The following is a 19,754-nucleotide window of genomic DNA, read 5'->3' as shown; positions in this document are numbered from 1 at the left end:
ATATGGTCACCCTTCGTCAACCAACAGGTAAAAAGTTCAGCAAGAGCAGTAAGCCCCCTCATCTGTATTACATTTAAATAAATAGCATTTATGACATATATTTAGGTGTTGGGTTATTTATTTATTAATGACATATATCTGTAGGTATTCATTTAATTATTAATTTTTTTTATTTTTAACTCTTGCAAAGTTGGTTCTCCATAATGTTGACTGACTGCTGGAATGCTGATCTGCTGTTGTGTTCCTTTATACCTACACTTGAGCTGTACATATCAGCTTTTACAGATCTAAAAAAAGGAATCCGTAGTATCTTATTACATAATCTTAATAATTGATGCCAGAAAAAGATCAATAGCAGAAGCCAAATGTTTCTATTCTACTAGTGCAGTGAGAGTGCCTCACAAACCAACATTTTCATAATTTATGTGACTACATGGTGCAATAAGTGGTGAATGTACCTAAATAAAATAGCACTACATTTGTTTGGGTTCATCTGTCAACTGCGTGGATTTCTGTTCATCAGGCACTTGTGTGTGCGTGTGCGTGTGTGTGTGTGTGTGTGTGTGTGTTCTTCTACCTGATAGCCAAGTCAGCCTCCAAACCAGTGACGTTCATTTGCAGCGCTCGCTGAAAGGACCACAGTGTGTTTTCTGGAGCAAGCTAGAAACACACACACACACACAATAGAAACTAAACATTAATACGTTAACTTTTGATAACACTAAACTATGGAGTACAACTCTACAGAAAGACTTTGAGAGTAAAGCTGCTAGCTGCCCAGATAGCATACAAATCTAGGCCACATCTTGCAACAGTCTGGCACTTTTGGCATTCATCTGGCCCGTACAAAATAGATGTGAGGCAAAATTGACTCACATATGATGCTGCAAATGTGGGCTAGTTATGTTGAAACATATTGTGCCAGTTTTAGCTGAATTAAGGCAAGTTAGCATTGACTAATCTGGATGTGAGCCAAAAGTGGCCATTACATAACGGTGCCATATTTATTTGGTCTGTTCTTGGCTGACATCTGGCATTGTGATGGCTTGGTTGTGGCCAAGATTTGGCAAACAGGAGCGGATCGCCCCAAGTGCCATCATTCCGTGAGGTATGTGGGCCAGATGAACATGCCAGGTGTGGGCCCACTGGGCTAGATATAGAGCAGAAGAATTTTGCTATCTGGGTGGGAATCATAGAATAGCATTGATCCATAATCAATACTGAGTAATTTAAGGAAACTACGTGAAGTGATCTTTTTTAATCCAGTAGTAGAAGATTTAAAGTCAACTGATTTTAAATGTTATGTTTAAATGTATGTTTTATACAGGTAACCAGGGACTACAAATGGAAACTAGCTGTTTAGCTATATGATCTTATGTCTCTATGCATTGTCCCTTCAAATAAAGACTAAACTAACTATTATTGAAAACAATCAAAATATTTTTAAGCCTTAAAGCTGATATCCGGAGTTTCTGAGAAACGTCTCAATGTCCTGCCCTAAACAGCCTCACTTCCTCCCACTGCCTCTCCTGATCTAGCAGAAGCCATGCCTCTACTTTTATGCACACGAATCGTGGAACATAACAAGGTCGCATCGGGTCGCATTGAAGATCTATGGGTCAGGTGAGAGCCAAAACCATATTTTCCCGTTTGCTGTTGTGACGCGCGTCCTTGTTTCCGTGCACAGTTCCGCATTCACTTTGATTGACAGTCTCAAAAACAGGGAGTCGAAGCCTATTGGCTGTGCACAGTCGGTGATCGTTTCCATTTGTATAACAGTCTATAGGACGAGGGCGGGACTTATATACATTAATGTATATGAATGACCACCGGCAGTAGACCATAGTAAAAGACTAGTTTGGTATCTTTTTGCATTTTAAAAGAATCATACATAAACATAGATTTATCAGATATTCCGGATATCAGCTTAAAGATGCATTATTGTGGCACTGAGGATGAGCATTAGATTCTCAACCTGAAATTTTATGAAATGAACAAAAAGGATGTTTTATCAGAATAAGAAAAATATTTTGGGTTACATCGGTCCGATTGTTCTCAGCTGCACACTTACCATCGGCGCCCCATGGTGACCAAATACATCAGGCCGTGGTTTGAGGAAGTTGGGGTCCATGATGCATGGAGACGTTATGTACATGGGCACTACATAGAGTCCCAGTAAAACACTAAAATACAGCAACACGACCACAACCTGAAACACTGAAAAATGACAATAATGAATACCAATAATAACACTGAAATGCACATCACTGTTAATGCGGCTACAGGACACATTTTAATGGGATGAGCTACTCTGGTGTTGATTACCGGTATACTACATCATTAAAAGTGGGGGATTGTAAAAATGTATGTGCGTTAGCCCAGTGGTTACAAAACTTTTCACAGTCCCGTACCCCTTCAGACATTTAATCTGAAGCCATGTACCCCCTACTGTGGGAAAGCACAGAACTCTGCAATGTTTGGCTGAATTTGAGAAAGTCTGAGTCTCAGAGCTGGTCAAAATATTGAGATACAGTATATCAAGTTTTCTATTTTGGCGATATAGAAAATTACAATATCGCATGAAAACCACAGTTAGATGAGAACTGAGTGTGTCCTAACCCAGACCTTCCTCTAAGCATCCACACTATAGAACTCACTCACACATGCTGTCTCTTAGAGAAGAAAGAGAGAAAAGTGGCACATTTTGTGCAACGGTTTGCTAATAAATGTGCCAGTGTGGCATTTTGTATCAGCAAATTTAACCCTGAATTGTCTTTCAAGTAAGACTTCACTCAAATTAAAATTATCAATATTGTTTATCATCATTTTGAGAAAACATATTGAGATATGAGTTTTGGTCCATATCGCCCACCCCTACTGAGTCTTAAATCTTTCTCCAAGCAACGTCTTGTTCTGTTTTTTGTTTTCATGTTTATCAAAAATGAAAATCCACTTCCACACAAGTACGTGGTAGCAGAGGACATCAAAGTCTTTATAGCATGTTTGGCTAGTGGTAAAGCAATGTGGCTCTCGTCATATTTGTGCTTTTTTAATGAGATTGTTTCTCTGTCACCACTAGAGGGTGGTCTTATATAGGATAATGTGTACTTTTTGGCAATGTATGTAGGCTCCTGAATGCTGGTGTATATTCTAGTTTCCAATTTTTATTTTTTATTTAGGTACCCCCATGACAATTTGCATACCCCTTGTGAACCAAAGCATTAGCCCATTAAAGACCGATGACTAATCCAGGTAGTACCTCAGCTTCCTCTCCGAATTTGAGGGGATGAGCTCCAGCATCAGAGACGCTGACCTCAAACATTCAGGAATGTTCATAACTAGAGAGATTGAGCTAAACATCTGCTATCAGCCCAAGGTTTTGTGCTTGTGTCCAACTGCATCAAAAACAATGAAACGAGTGTAGGCACACGCACAAGGTTATGCATTCATATCCAAGGTCGAGTGATGTTGCCAACTCTGGTTACAAACAGGACAATCAATGCCTTCATCTGTCCTCTTTGTTGCTTGTGCTGCATGGGCTCTGAGTACGATGTCAGCGAGGGTTACACAGGGGAATAGTTGCCTCAAAGTCACCTTGACTAAGCACAAAACAACTTAACATGACATCACAGTAATGTCCCTTATCTCTGACTTCCTGGGTGGAGGTCCCAGCATCCGTCTCCACTGTGTTAATCATTCCTTCAGATATCCAGATGAATAATCCCACAGCCAAATCAAGTATGATTAATTTAAATTCTGTGTTTCTGAAATAAACATACTGGTTTTCTCTGCGCGGGCCACCTGCCCCGCCACGATCCAAGACAGCACTGTGACTCCTGCAAGAGTCCCGATGTGCAGGAAAGGACCTGTAGCCTGTGGAGAGGGGAGGGGATGTCAAATCAACCGTTTTACGATCATTAAACAGTCATGCTTCAGATAATTTATTGGTCTTCATAACTTGCTGTGCCTGTGCTTGTATGAGTGCTACCTTATCAGAAATTAAACATGCTCAAAAAGGAGGAAAAACATTGTTCAGCTAAAGATCAAGTACTGAAAAACCAAAGGGGGCAAATTCAGGACATTTATGTAAAATATAGTGGTGTTTTGTTTTTACTTTAACAAAAGAATCTTTATAATATATCTAATTTCCCCAACTGACCTGCAGGGAAATGGGGATGACATCCCACTCTTGTCGCCATGTTTGATTGACAGATATCACCCCAGCAATAGTGGTGAGTAGAGCAGCAAACACTCCTATCTATGTAGATGGTGATAAACACAGACAGCAGGAGTTAGATAAGGGTTGACTTTTGTTACACATACCACAGGATAAGCTCAAATAGCTGCCAGCTCTTTCGCCCCACTAACAGTGTTTGGTACCTGTATTTGATTTGCCCATCGTTTACAGAGCTGGCACAACTTGATCCAAAACCAAACAAAGGACAGGTTCGGCATTGAATAAGCACAGACAAAAAAGAAGCTCATATTGAGCTGATTACCTTATGTAGCCAGTGCAAATTCAACTGTTGCCCAAGAGCAATGTGGCACAGTGCTAAAACCTGAAAGACAGAGACAGATAGAGAAGATAATTCAAAAGCAGGTTGTAACAGATCTTACTTTACAAAACATAAAGTTCACTAAAATGTCAACATTTTGAAAGTTATAGCACAGGGTTTTGAAAAAGCCTGCCTGTGAAACTTGCCATTAGAAAAGCAATGTATGTAAAACAAGCAGCAGTGGTGGCCAGAATGGGAACGGTGCCATCACTCCACTCCCCTGAGCGATTGTACAGGAACCTGCAAGATATGAACAAGCTTTGAATTCATCGCTACAAAAGTCTGTATTCTAAGGCAAACACGTGTGACTAAGGAAAAGCTACATGTCTTTTTAATGTGAAAATAAAAACTTAGTTCAATACATTCTAGATGATTTCATTCATTAAGTTCATATTATACAATACAAAATCTGATTAATCCCCCACCACAAAAAACTCAATTACATTAAACTTTTTTTTTTGCTGCAACTCGGAACAGCCTCAGTGATTCGCATCCACAAAGCCAATCCTTCCTTTTGTGCCATTCACTGTAGAAAATACAAACTCAAATTTTATGACCTTTCCTTTGCTGAAACTCTGGTAACTCAGGTGTTGGTCTCCCAACTTTTAAGAGCTGGCGTTTTTCCTCAAAAGAAAGTTACTTTATCGTCTCTAGCGCTGTCATCCTGCCTGTAGTGTTATCCCACCCACTAGCTAGAGAACATAGCAGGCCATGTGATATCAATTCACTAATGCACTGTGAACTTAAGTATAGCATTTAGCATAGCACGGCTACATCCAAAGGCAGTGTAGAGAGCTGCCTTTATACGTAAATGGTTTTCATCTTGGGAAACTAACTGCGCATGCGCAAACATAAAAAAAGCTATGGAAACAGAGGCAGAGAAGCAATGTGCTTTTGGGAGAGGGCGTGGCCTCCTCCTGCCTTACAGCAAAGTGAGACTGTGCAGCGTCTCTGCCGTACCAGGAAATAGCGCTGTTTAGTCATTTGGGCTATGAAAAGCACAAAATGCTGACACTTTCAAACTTAGTTACTGTAGGCTATCAGAAATTGAAAAATAAACAATTTATAATTATATTATAATTAAAATAAATAATCAAAATATCAATTCACCCTTGGGTAGGCACTGCCTACCTTGCCTACCCTGACTGCACGTCACTGGGTAAAGTTAATGCTAGGTTAATGTTATTGCTAGGCTAATGCTAATGCTAGGTTAACTAAAGCTAATGCTAGGTTATTGCTACGTTAATGCTAATGCTACATTACAATTAATGCTAGGTTCATGCTAATGCTAAGCTATTGGTAGCTAATGTTAATGCCAGTTAATTGTTATTGGTACGTTAAAGCTAATGCCAGGTTATTGCTATTTTTAGGCTAAAGCTAATGTTAGTTCAATGCTAATGCTAGGCTAATGCTACGTTAATGCTAATGCTAAAACATTTGGAATGCAATATCTCAGCGGTTTTTCCACCAATTTGCACCTAATTTGCTCAGACTGAACCCAAATCCCCAATATTGGGATACGCAACCTTGGGTTACCAACCCCAGCCACTTCTTCGGACCCTACGACGTCGGTTGCAGCTTTGTTATTGTTGTTTAGTGTATTTATGTAGGTGTGTGTTTTTGGATGCATTTTGTGCGTTTAGTTTGGGGACAGCCTAAAATAAGGCTGAAGGCCGCATGTGACCCTCGGACCACCAGTTGCCCATGTTTAAACCAACTACATGCTGTTACTTTTTCATATCCAATGATATGAACATATTGATATGAAATTGGCTCAAACAACCTTTGAAACACCTCCTCCAGAGTAATGTGCTTTATTGAAGTAATAAACACAAACATTGCAAAGTTCCATTATTGCTGGACCACGGAAAGATTACAAAACAGAATGAGTTATTACAATCTTATTATCAGCAGTGTTGGATTTCTCAATTTCCTTCTGAAGAGAAGCGGCATAATAAGAAGCCAAAAAAGTTTTCATTTTTCTTGATGTATAATGCATATGCTCACAGTCGGGGCAAAGCAACTATGGGGTTCACACAGAAAATGTGTTAATGCACGTCTGTGTTTTGACAAAAACAGCTCACTAATTACACCAAAATTCAAATCATTAATTCTATTAGCACTGAAATATTGCAGAGGGAGTTTCACTTAGTGCTAATAACCACGCTGTAGTGTGTATAAGAAATACAAATATTTACATTCCTATGAAAATAAAGAAAGTGTACCAAAAAAAGCTGAAAGACAATGTGGCTGACCTATTACAGGTTAGGGGAAGGATGTGAGGAAAAGGTAACCCGAGGTAAAGAATGACAGAAAAAACAAGAGGTGACATTGTAGTTGTTTGCTGAATCTAATGGCTGTGAAGGAGAGGGGGAGGGGAGACTGAGAATATCTCAAGGATGTTACTGCAGCCCTAATGTGCCACAGCTTGTGTCTGCTCACCAATACACGGATAATAAATCTAAAGGATAGAGAGTTCATAGAAATTAATTTAAAGATACAGTTTTGTCAGCATCACATCACTCAACAAGGTCTAGTATTGGAATTAAAAATCCCACACTCAGATTTAGTATTGCTACAAACTCACACGAGGTATGAGGCTGTAGTTTCAACTGACACTGGAGCCAAACTCACCAATTGAATTCACTGTAGTCGTTGTGTGCCTCGAACCAGAAGTAGAACCAGATGAGCAGCAGGCAGAAGGTAAAGAGGAGGACGAAGGACCACAACAGCTCCCACTGCACACAAATACATACATATGAAGTTCAGTTAGCGCTGCACGATGGACCAAAATGCATATCTTGAGCCACGGGGCGACCGTGGTAGAGGGGTCGACTTCTGATTGAGAGGTTAAGATCCCAGTCTATACCCATCTTTGCATCAAAGTGTTTTTGGGCAAGACACTGAACACTCAGGGCAGATTCACTAAAGGTTTAGGGGTATTAAAACGTATGCAAACATTGCTAATAGGCCGTACAACCCCAGGGAGTCAGGAGTGTGCGGTTGCTGCACGTCACAATGCTCCCTCAATCCATATAGCACGTTTCCCTCCAATGAATATGTATAGTAGGGGGAGCTCACAAGGGGAGCAAAAAATGGGAGGAGGACATGCAAATATATGAATGCAGTGGGTGCAATGCAATTCATCAAATCTGGAATTGTTTGCATTGATTGTTTTGTTTTAGCACAGAAAAATAGTACAACTGACAAGCAGGTGCACACACACACACGCAGAGATCCGCTGCAGTAAATGTTTACACAAAACACAGCGGAGATGGGAAAAAAGGATCCAGTTAACTAGTATAAGAAAATAATTCAAATAAAACAAGTCAATATTAACATCCACTGAATGAAAAAATAATAATAAAGCGTGAGTAAAGTGAGTGTGAGAAAGAGAAAAAAATGGATGCCTGAAGCCCGTGTGAAGTCCGGTACGTGTGTGTCCACTGCGGTGCAGAGCCAGAAGGTCACTGTGAGTGTACCTCCATGGATGTCGCTTCGGACGCACAGCTACAGTGAGTTTCTGTGTCTTTCTCTCCATGTTTTGAACGTCAAACTCGTGTCGCATTGATGTCAGGCCAGAATCAGCTGATCAGATGCGTAATTTAAGCAGTGATGGCGCAATGTTCACATATACAAGTGTCCATGACACAGCGCTGCTCAGACCTGCTAGACAATGGTCAGTAGATAATCTTCAAATGGGGCAGACTTATATGACAAACTGTTGCTGCATTAACACGAATCAATGGCAGATCAATAGGACGGTTTCTGTCCAAATCTGCCTATTTTTCATGGACTGATCAGAGCAAGGTTACAGGATCTGACGGAGCAGTCACATTAAATTAGGGGGAAAAAATATCATTAGGTTTTAAAGTTTAAAGTTATTTGTTTGTTTATTTATTTTCTACATTATTAAATTCTTGTGCAGCAGACAGAGAAGTCCATCTGACCCCGAAGGCACGTACGGTGCTTTACGGAAGTAAATATGGAGGCGTCCAGTGTATGACTATGTGTCGCGCTGAGAAAGTTTCTTTCCAACAGAAGCCAGCACTTCATAACTTTAAGGAGACTGAAAAAGAAGAGAGCCAGCTTTATCGCTCTATCGTTTGCTGTGATGTTGCTACATCTGTACAACGGTCTGTTTGGATGGTGATGACGTAGAAGTCAGATAGAAAGAGCCATGGCCGTCCAGACTGCAGTCGCATTGCAAAAAAGAAAAATCTTACACGTATCGAATTTTGGACCACATGAAAGTGACCTGAGGTCTCATGTACAAAAGGTACTTACGCCCAAAAAAGTGTGTCCGTCAAAATCTACGTCAAAATCCCGATGTTCAGAAACTGGAGTGAGCGTGGAAATGTGTGGTGTTTCACGTACGTTTCTACATAGTTGATGCTTTAAATTCTAAGGATTTATTAGGCACATACAATACATTCGCACATGAACCTATCATTTACACATTTTTTGTGAGTTACAGTTTTTAAATGTTTTTATCTGTCTAATGTGAGTCAGATTCACGATGTTCACTACCGATCTCATTTAAATATGATTCACATATGTAAATGGGGCGTGGACTGGGAGGGGGCATATGCACGCTCACATCCACGCTGATTCAGATGTTCAAAGGATAGGTGCATGAATCCAGTTCAGTCCTATGACGTACGCTTATTTCACATCATTTTTCATGCAAGTCTTTGTACATAAAACCCCAGTGTCGGATTTGAAAAAAATCTGAATTGTGTTATTCAGACCATCTTTAACAGATCGGATACAGGTCACGTATAGACAAAAAGATCGGATTTGGGTCGCATTTACCTGCTTTGTGAGTGTAGCGTATGTGACACTTTTGGCTTTTTCTTTTAGAAGGCAGAGCATGTGTGAATGGGTTCCGTAGTGTGGCTTGTTTAGGGGAAGGTCTCGGTTTTCCAACTGTGCTTTTCATGCTGTTCTGAGAAGCAGCAAAAGTGGCGAGTCTTAAAATTAGTCTTTTAATACAAAATAAGGTATAAAATAAAAATATATCGTTATGCAATATTGGAATTTCCTATATCGCCAAATAGAAATATATATAAATCTTAATATATTGCCCAGACCCAAGTTGAAAATGTTGTTGTAATGAGACTATGTGTCATTATTAGAATCATGCAGGTAGTAGTGTGACATAAACAAAACTCAAGCTGCACATATATTTTTAAACTAACAGAAGTTAACTTTTCACAACTTTCCTTTGTTCACTGAACTCTGCTCACAGTATTCCCTTATACACCTTGCTCATTAAAGATACAAGACTCTTATTAACTTCAAATGCACCCTAATTACTGTCCTCCTCTCTGTCGCACTTGATGATATAGCAAAAATCTAATAAACTGTTTTAGAGAGTGAAAAAATGGCGACACACTCGGGGTTAAAAAATTACAGATGCTTTTGACTTAATCTTTCTCAGTGCCCTTAAAGTACTTAACGACCAGGGAACCCTCGATCTATTCTTAAAGTGTTCTGACATATTTGATAGAACACGAGCGGGCCGTACATCATTACTGCTGGCTGAAACAACTATAGAGCAAGTCTTCTGATAAAAAATTGCTGCCAGTGAAAAAAGAGAAGTTGAATTAGAAAAAGGCAAGTAGTGCATTTAAACCCGTTTATAAAAAAAGCACTACAAATGTAGTCTTCTGCAGCATCTTATAGCTTAAGAATTGTTACTTTATTGCAAGAGTCTCCAATGACTAATTTTGCTTTCAAACCAGCGCGCGCACACACACACACACACACACACACACACACACACACACACACACACACACACACACACACACACACACACACACACACACACACACACACACACACACACACACACACACACACACACACACACACACACACACACACACACACACACACACACACACACACACACACACACACACACACACACACACACACACGTTTTGTTCAAGATTCTAAAGATCAAGTAACTATTCATTCGTGTCGGTTGCTTCTTCTTAAAAAATAACCAGTAATAAATAACTTAGTAACATACCTGCAAAAATTTTAAGACTAGCCAAATATTCAAATCAATCCTAGTCATAGATAAAAAAAAAAAAAAAAAAAACAATCTTTGTTGCATTTAAAAGACATTGACTGATCTACTTGTATTCAGATGCTTTGCAATAAGTCCAAAAGTTCAGTGTCATCCGTTTATTCACATTTTTACACTCATAGCTTTCTGACTAACGTTGAAAACAATACATTTTTGGAGTTATTCACTTTTGCAAATGGGTAAACATGTGAGCAACACATGTAATATTTAAACATTTATCACCCACTGCTTAACCTCAAACAACCTGAGAAATCTTTAACCTAATGTACTCTGATACCACTGGTACAATGTGTACAAATTGAGTCATACTGGGAAAAACCTTTCGTCATGTGATGTTCTCTCTTTTATCAGTGTTAAAAAAAAACAAAATTCAACATGTTTCCCTGATGACCCATTGGCTGACAGTCACATTTTCTGATAAAGAGCAGAGAAAAATCAATGCTGGTGACAGAAAGGTTGAGGTAACCTCTATGGGAGGTAGAGCTGTTAGTGTGGGAATACAAATCTCCATTCCTGGTTCCCATGGTCCTCAATAACAACCCATGCAGGTAGGGAGGTACATTGTTCAGTCCCATGTATCCATCACCCCCTGCTGACACGCTATGGTCACCAGTGTCATGAGTTGAAACTCAAAATAAGCACAAGAACCTAAATGACTTAAAAGTAATATCTTTCATTTACATTAAAGTAGGCCATTAGGGAGTATTTGTTTAGAAACATTTTAGACAAAGACACTGAAATTATATATTTAGGATAACCCATTTCAGACTTTGAAACAAACATCTAGAAAAATAATCTAAGCTATGAGCACATACAGTATGCTTTGCTAAGACTTATAATATTCAGTGTTGTTCAGCAATCACCAATTTATAAAAAGCCTTCACGCTTCTTCCCAAATCTTTCCCCTTCATTGCATTTGTCCAAAAATATCAATGTGAGCCTGCATGAAACAAGGTCTTGTTTTCTAACTTGCTAAAGTAACCACGCCCAATTTTTAGGGACACGACTGCAACAGCAAAGGGAGAAAAACAGCTAATTTGATCAGACAGGCACTGAAGGCAAAGCTTGTGGTCATACAGAGCAATAATACTAGTTCATTTTTGCATTTGGCTGAAAAAAAAAAACAGTGATCTTTATAGTCTTTTGTGCAGCTTCTATCGTTTGTCTAAATTGATCTGGACAGTGATTGTTTCTGGCTTTTAAACTCTGACTTTTCTGTGAGAGATTAATACATCGGTTTTACATTTGGCATTGTTTCATGTAAACTTTTCAAAGTGAAGCAATTCCAAATTTAAATTTGTACAGAGGATGGGCCTCAAGCTCCTGTACCAAGTCTAAATGTATTAAAATAAATAAATCAATTGTTAAAATCACAAAAATAAAAACAGGAAAAACAAAGCTAAATCTAATTGACGGGGAATTATATTCTATATTCAACAATATAGTCAATAAAATAGATTTTATCTATCTGCATAAAAATAAAACCAGTATTAAAAAAAGGTTTTATAATTGTGTTGTTATGAATTAAACTCAATGTCATAGAAAATGGTCAGCCTAGTCTAAGTTATAAATTTGGAAATCTCACCAAAATTAAAATGTAAATAAATGGGTTATACAAATGTTGTCAAACTGTTTTTTAACACATACTGAAAAGAATTATATCTGGATGCATTTAAAAATTTAGTTAAAAATGGTTTAAATAAATAAAAAGCTGCCAAATACAATATGTAGAAAAAGTAAACATGCACTCACTTTTATTTATTTATTTATTAATTATTATTTTATTACAATTTTTATTTTTTTTAAATGCCACTTATTAAATTACTTCTATAATTTATTCTGTTATTCAAAGTGTCAAAATATCATGTGACCGTCTGGCCATGACTGCGGTTTTGAAAAAATCTTTTAATTACTCTAAATCTATTTAAATTTATTTTCTGCACCATTATAGTTACATTATAGATTTCAAAGTATCTATATTTCCATCATAATATTCATGTAAACCTTGCCCGATCATGCCCATTTTATCAAATATCATGGGGTGAAATCCATATGTCACTGACTCGCCTATATTTAAATATGACAAAATTAGGTTTTTATCATTTAAACAACATAGCCAAAGTCCGCCCCATTCTCTCTCAGGCCAACACGGAGACGCTAATACATGCTTTTATCACTAGTCGGATTGACTACTGTAATGCCCTGTTTTCTGGTCTCCCAAAAAGAATATTTCAAGTTCACAATTATTATAGAATTCAGCAGCACGTGTCCCGATGAAGACCAGGAGGTGGGAATCGCTGCATTGACTCCCCGTGCGTTTCAGGATCTTCCTGGTTTTTAAGTGTCTTAATGGTCTTGGTCCTTCTTACTTTTCTGAACTACTTCTACTCTATGAACCTTCCCGGGCCCTGAGGAACTCCAGCGCTGGCCTCTTAGTAATCCCTACAGTCAGGACACGCACACGGTGCGTTTTACGGCCCCCGTCTCTGGAATAGTTTCTGCTATTTTGCTGGACCGGGGGCTCTGTCTCAGCACCCTGTGCCCACGGTCTGTGTCCTGCTCCTGGTGCAGATGGCTCTTTGAGCCATCTCCTTACCTAGATCCTCTGTATCCAGCCATGTGCCATTGACCTTATTTTAACTTGTGTGTCTGTATGTGGTGGACAGGGTTTGTACGGGGTGGGGGTATTTTTTAACTATGTAAAAGCACTTTGTGCTGCATTTTCTATGTATGAAAAGCGCTTTTTATGAATAAAGATCGATTGATGTATATCGGGGACACTGACACTGATCCATACCAATATAAATTGTGGTAATGACCTTATTAACACGTTTGACTGACGGTTACGCCTGATTATCCTTCACAGTACACTGTGAACAACTCTAATTTACAAACACCACAAGTGAAGCTAAACAACTACGCAAAGAAGCTGCCTTCTAGACAAACATACTGTAGGTTCAAATAAGGTACAAGTACTTTAATTTACCAGATAAAAACAGCCACCAATGTACATCATATAACTTCTTGCTTGTTTGGTGATCAGGTCTGAGGCAGCAACTTTCATTTTGCTGCAACATTAGTAACTTCTCATCAAGCTCTTATCCCATACTTTGAATTCAAAGTAAATAAAAACCACAAGGTCATAGACGAATAGTGCAGCTTTGTCTTTATTTTCAAAGCATTTGTGCCGCTGACGGTAAAGAGCAACTGAATGGAAAAACTCTCAATTATTACTGAGAGGTTGGATTGTCTTGCACACCATGGCATAGGATTGTCTTCCATCACAACAGCCTCTTTTCTTCAACAGAAAAAAACAGCTTGACAATGTGATCCAATCGTGCTGAATGACTAAATGACTTAAAGATGAGGGTTGAGAGAAAATGCATGATCTACCTGTGGATGACAGATGAGTCTACACTTGTTTCAACATGAGACTTTTGGTTCTCACGCTTCTGTGATTCATGCAGGTCGGGTTACAGGTACCGATACCCGATCTTGATTGGTCACCGTTTGTTTACTAGGATCATTAAACATGTAGTGTGATGACATCACCTCAGCTTCAAATGAGAGGCACGCACAGAGGAAACACAACATACTTTATACAGATAGACTACATTAGCTCTTGCATTTTATTCTCAATGACTAAAAACAGCATTAACATAAAGTTGGATTATTAGAGCAAACATTGGACATTAAATCAAACTGTTTTGACTGACCACCATATACTCATAAAGACTGTAAGACAGTGTGGGAATATTGGTTCTCTTCATATATCTCTGGTGTCCCTCAGGGCTCAGTCCTACGACCCTTACGTTTTTCTCTGCATCTTCTTTCCTTACCAGGCCCAACCAGGGACAGGAGTTGTAAACTAGCACTAAGGCTTTAAACTTGTGTGTGCATCACCTCAGCTGCAAACCTATTTTGTACATATGGTGAATTGCAGCGTCCCTGTCAAACAAATAAATAAAGAAATTTGACAAGGATTTTAAAAGGTTAGTGGATACTTTAAATGCTGAGAGGTTACTCCTAACCTCAATGTTGGACTAGAATTAAGCTAAACACATAATAAAGAAGTTTTCACTACTTTGATCGCCTTGGCTGTTTTTTTATTATTATTATTTCATTATTCTGTTTCTACAGGTGCTTCTCATATAATTAGAATATCATGAAAAAGTTGATTTATTTCAGTAATTCCATTAAAAAAGTGAAACTTATATATTTCATTCATTTCACACAGACTGACATATTTCAAGTGTTTATTTCTTTTAATGTTGATGATTATAACAGACAAGTAATGAAAACCCCAAATTGAGTATCTCAGAAAATTTGAATATTGTGGAGAGGTTTAATATTGAAGACACCAGGTGCCCCACTCAGAACTCAAAACACGTGCAAAGGCCTTTAAATGGTCTCTCAGTCTAGTTCTGTAGGCTACAAAATCATGGAGAAGACTGCTGACCAGACAGTTGTCCAAAAGACGAACATTGACACATTGCACAAGGAGGACAAGACACAAAAGTCATTGCTAAAGAGGCTGGCTGTTCACAGAGCTCTGTGTCCAAGCACATTAATAGAGGGGCGAAGGGAAGGAAAAGATGTGGTACAAAAAAGTGTACAAGCAATAGGGATAACTGCGCCCTGGAGAGGTTTGTGAAACAAAACCCATTAAAAAATGTGGGGGAGATTCATAAAGAGTGGACTGCAGTTGGAGTCAATGCTTCAAGAACCACCACGCACAAACATATGCATTCCTTGTGTCAAGCCACTCTTGAACAAGAGACAGCGTCAGAAGCGTCTCACCTGGGCTAAAGACAAAAAGGACTAGACTGCTGCTGAGCGGTCCAAAGTTATGTTCTCTGATAAAAGTACATTTTGCATGTACTTTGGAAATCAAGGTCCCAGAGTCTGGAGGAAGAGTGGAGAGGCACAGAATCCACATTGATTGAAGTCGAGTGTAAAGTTTCCACAGTCAGTGATGGTTTGGGGTGCCATGTCGTGCTGGTCCACTGTGTTTCCTTAGGTCCAATGTCAATGCGGCCATCTATCACAATGTTTTAGAGCACTTTATGGAGATGGAGATTTCATTTTCCAACAGGACTTGACACATGCACACAGTGCCAAAGCTACCAGTACCTGGTTTAAAGACCATGGTATCCCTGTTCTTGATTGGTCAGCAAACTCGCCTGACCATAACCGCATAGAAAATCTATGGGGTATTGTGAAGAAAAAGATGCGAGACACCAGACCCAACAATGAAGAAGAAGTTTCACTTTTGAATGGAATTACTGAAATAAATCAACTTTTTCATGATATTCTAATTATATGACCAGCACCTGTATACCTGTGTTGCCTTTAAGATTGTTCCTGACTCCCTTTGAATTTTTACACTTTAGCTAAAAAATCTGTATGTGTTATATTTTATAAATATATATATATATATATATTGTAATGTCATGAATGTTAAAGTATGACAATTAAGACAGTCTTGTTATTGTTAGCATTGCTGCAAACTGTGTGCCTTCCTGTAAAACCGTGAGCTTCCCTACAGTATCGCAATAATTATCGTACTGTGAGGTTACTATCGTGATTATACCGAACTGTGAGATTTAGATATCGTTACATCCCTAGTCATTATAGCCAAAGACACACATGTTCCTTAAATCATGCAACACATAGGACCTCTCACACCATCAGTACACTCTAACATTCGTAATCTTGGCATTATCTTTGATCCATCACTTTCACTTGACCTCCATATAAAACTAACAAAATCTTGCTTCTTTCACCAACAAAACATCAGCAAACTCAGAGCACTTGTTAACAGCCACTGAACTAGAAATTATAACTCATCCTTCTTCCGCATTGATTATTGTAACAGCATCTTCACCTCGCTCAGTATGTCTGCTATAAACCGGTTACAGTCAGTTCAGAATGCTGCTGCTCGTTTACTCATCAGGTCAAACAAACACAATCACATCACTCCCATACTAAAATAGCTACACTGGTTTCCCATTGGTTACCGGATTACATTCAAAAGCTCACCTTCACAGCACTTCATGGTCAGGGCCCAGAATATTTAACAGAACTCACACACCCATATCTGCCAACCCACTCACTAAGATCCAACTCACTTAACCTGCTGTCAGTCCCAAAGAATAAGTTCATAGCACATGGTGACCATGAATTTTAACAGCTTTGTGCCTTAAGGTGTGTTCACACCGAACGCGACCGCAGCGCTGCAGTAGTTTTCATCGCCCCTGATGTGTCGTTTGCACATAGCGGTGCTTTTTGGTCACTCCATCATTTCATCACTCCGGTGACGCGATCACCAGGGAACAATGTGTGTGTGTGTGTGTGTGTGACAGGGACAGGGAAGAGAGAGGGTTGATCACTTCTTTTCCTTTTTGCTGAGCTTTTACAGTTTAAATGATCACTTTACAGAGATATTAAAGGATGAGTTCACTCAGAATGTGTTATGATCAGAATCAGAATCAACTTTATTGGCCAAGTTATGTAAGTTATACACACGAGGAATTTGACTTGGTGAACTGTGCTCTCTCTAATAGTGTAAACATTAAATAATAACAATCAACTAAAAAAAAAAAAAAAAAAGCAGTTACTGTGGTTTTCAAGAAGGGGCTGCTGCCTCCGCTCAGTGAAGGATGAGGGATAAAATTACATGTGTCACATCGCTTTAGGGGAGATAACTTGAGATTGCATCATTTACATTGATTTTAATGTAATCGCGTTGATTCAGTCACTTCAGTCGCGTTCAGTGTGAAAGCACCTTTAGTTTTCAATAACAGTTCAATACCCTTAAATTCCTGAATTTTGTGCGTTTGTGCAAAATCGCGAGATTTGTGGAAAAATTGAGAGTTCCTTCCACAATTTGCAATTAAAAATGTCTGCATTCATGTAATATAAAACAAAGGAAATATTAAGCCCCTAACAATGTTGCAGAGTTTCATTAAATTGATGAATTCGAGATATCTACAACTGGATTATTTGTAATTTATTAATAATAATAATAATAATAATCTCTGTCATTTTTACTTTCTTCTGCGGGCTGACTTGGACGCTCTAAAGGGCCGGATTTGGCCCCCGGGCCTTGAGTTTGACATGTACCCTAGAGTCTTCTAAAAAACTTTTAAAAACATACATGTTCAGACAGTCTCATGGATAAATATGCACTGTGATTTTTGCTTCATTTGATGTAAAGCACTTTGTGACCTCAGTCTGTAAAAAGCACTCTATAAATAAAGTTTACTTACTTTTTACTCAGGTGAGCAAATCAAATGAGGAACAAGGAACTGACCTGCGTGAGTCTGACTTGCCTTTTTGCAGTTCAGTCATGACACGTGCAGCGCAGCATACCAGGCTAAAAGACTCTAAGCTGTGCAGAAAGACTGCCGACTCTGCACTATTCTATCAATTGGTCTGACAGACATTTATTTCCAACAGGAAACTGAGCCGCATGGTGTCCTGTTTCCTGAACAAAGATGGAAATAAAGGGTTCTGTGTAACAAGTCTCTTTTTCTGTAAGACGTAGTTGTGACGATTATAGTGATTCTACTGTGTGTCTCTTAAGTTTCTATTGATCCATGGTGTTGGATTTGTGCAGAAATAAACTGTGCAAGGCACCATTTGTGTGCTCTTGTGTGAAAACGTGTATGGAAATGTGTACGTTTTGTGTGTTGAATATTAATTTTGTGGTGTGTTGCAGAAACCGTTTTTACAAATTCTCTAAATAGAGGAGAGAAAAGAATAATGCAGAATAAGATCAAATATTGAAATGTATAATGCATATCCTTGCGTAAATTATTAGATCAGCTACCAGCTTTGAAGGAATACAAGGGCAGAAAACACGAGAAGAGAGTACTGTATTTCATGGTTACATGAAGGAATGTGTGGACTGCTAAGGCTCCTGAACAGAGAGGAAGGCATCAAGGACACAGAAGGTGAAAAGGTAAATCCCTCACAATAAATGCAGGAAAGCGCGCACACAGCGAGGAGGAGGACCAACCGTAACCCATGTGTAGCATCAGTTCTGTGGAATGGATTTTGAACTTTTCTAACATTTCTGAAGAAAAAATGAGGACTCATAAAACAGCCAATTTTAGAAAAGACGAATGCCCCTTCTGTAGGGCCCAATAATTTCCACTTTAATGGAATCATTGACAGAATCATGGAATCAACAAAAAAACCACAAACGGAATCCACTTTTAAACGCAGAAAGTGACATACTGTAAATGAAACACTGTAATCGTGAGGACAAGGATGTTTGTCTGGGGAAACGTTCAGTCGTTGCACCCCCCGTACCCCCCTCCTAGTCCTGAGATAAACAAAATGTCAAAGTGGCCACCTGAAAACACCATCTAAACTGCCAAAAAACTATGCAACTCATCACTCACTGCAAAACACAGAACCCACCAGTTTCCTCGGAACTTTTATGCGTCTGTGAAGCTACACCCGTTTCTCGTGAATCGCTGCAAACAGGGAGGAAGGGGCCAAGCCTTCATCAGCTTCACCTGTTCAGAGTGTTTCAGTAACACATCTCATCTGTGGGGAAAAGTGTTGGCTGTTGTTGTGGACGATTCCAGGGACTGTAGAGTCTTAAACATCGTATGCTAATGATAACTTGATAGCTAATACTAGGGATGGGCAATATAACAGATTACAGTCAAAGTATCCTTTACAATTTTTCAATATTTCTTAAATACATATTTGATATCTCATTGTTATTGAGTCACTGCTTTTGGTACTTCTCACAACAGCATGAAAAGCACAGTTAGATGGATCATCTTACCCCAGACCTTCCCCTAAACAAAGTACACTACAGAACTCACTCACACATGCTGTCCCTTAGAGACGAAAAAGCCAAAAGTGGAACATATTGTGCATATATTTGTTAATAAATGTGCATGTGTGGCATTTTACATCAGCAAATTTAACACAGAATTGACTTTCTGGTAAGACTTCATTGAGTTAAAAATATCAAGATTTATATTGTATATCGCCATTTTAAGAAAAAATATTGAGGTATGAGTTTTGGTCCATATCGCCCAGCCTTAGCTTCTAATATTATAAAATATACT

At 38.8% G+C, this 19,754-nt stretch overlaps 1 protein-coding gene across 6 annotated transcripts in view; it reads right to left on the bottom strand.

Moving 5' to 3' along the window:
- Nucleotides 1–19,754, bottom strand: part of gdpd5b (glycerophosphodiester phosphodiesterase domain containing 5b) — a 58,449-nt gene that overhangs the window by 19,539 nt on the left and 19,156 nt on the right. For all 6 annotated transcript variants that reach the window (XR_003675362.1, XR_003675363.1, XM_028464657.1 and 3 more), the window contains exons 3-9: nt 7,191–7,294; nt 4,703–4,796; nt 4,500–4,559; nt 4,160–4,258; nt 3,780–3,873; nt 2,072–2,217; nt 578–660 (exon numbers count right to left, since the gene is read on the bottom strand). Coding sequence is in view for 4 of the 6 variants with exons in the window: in XM_028464657.1 (XP_028320458.1) it covers nt 578–660; nt 2,072–2,217; nt 3,780–3,873; nt 4,160–4,258; nt 4,500–4,559; nt 4,703–4,796; nt 7,191–7,294 (680 nt within the window). In the remaining 2 variants the exon portion in view is untranslated. The remainder of the gene's footprint in view (nt 1–577; nt 661–2,071; nt 2,218–3,779; nt 3,874–4,159; nt 4,259–4,499; nt 4,560–4,702; nt 4,797–7,190; nt 7,295–19,754) is intronic.

The sequence above is a fragment of the Gouania willdenowi genome, chromosome 13, assembly GCF_900634775.1.
Source record: "Gouania willdenowi chromosome 13, fGouWil2.1, whole genome shotgun sequence".
NCBI lineage: Eukaryota > Metazoa > Chordata > Actinopteri > Blenniiformes > Gobiesocidae > Gouania > Gouania willdenowi.
This window is presented reverse-complemented; position numbering and strand designations above follow the sequence as displayed.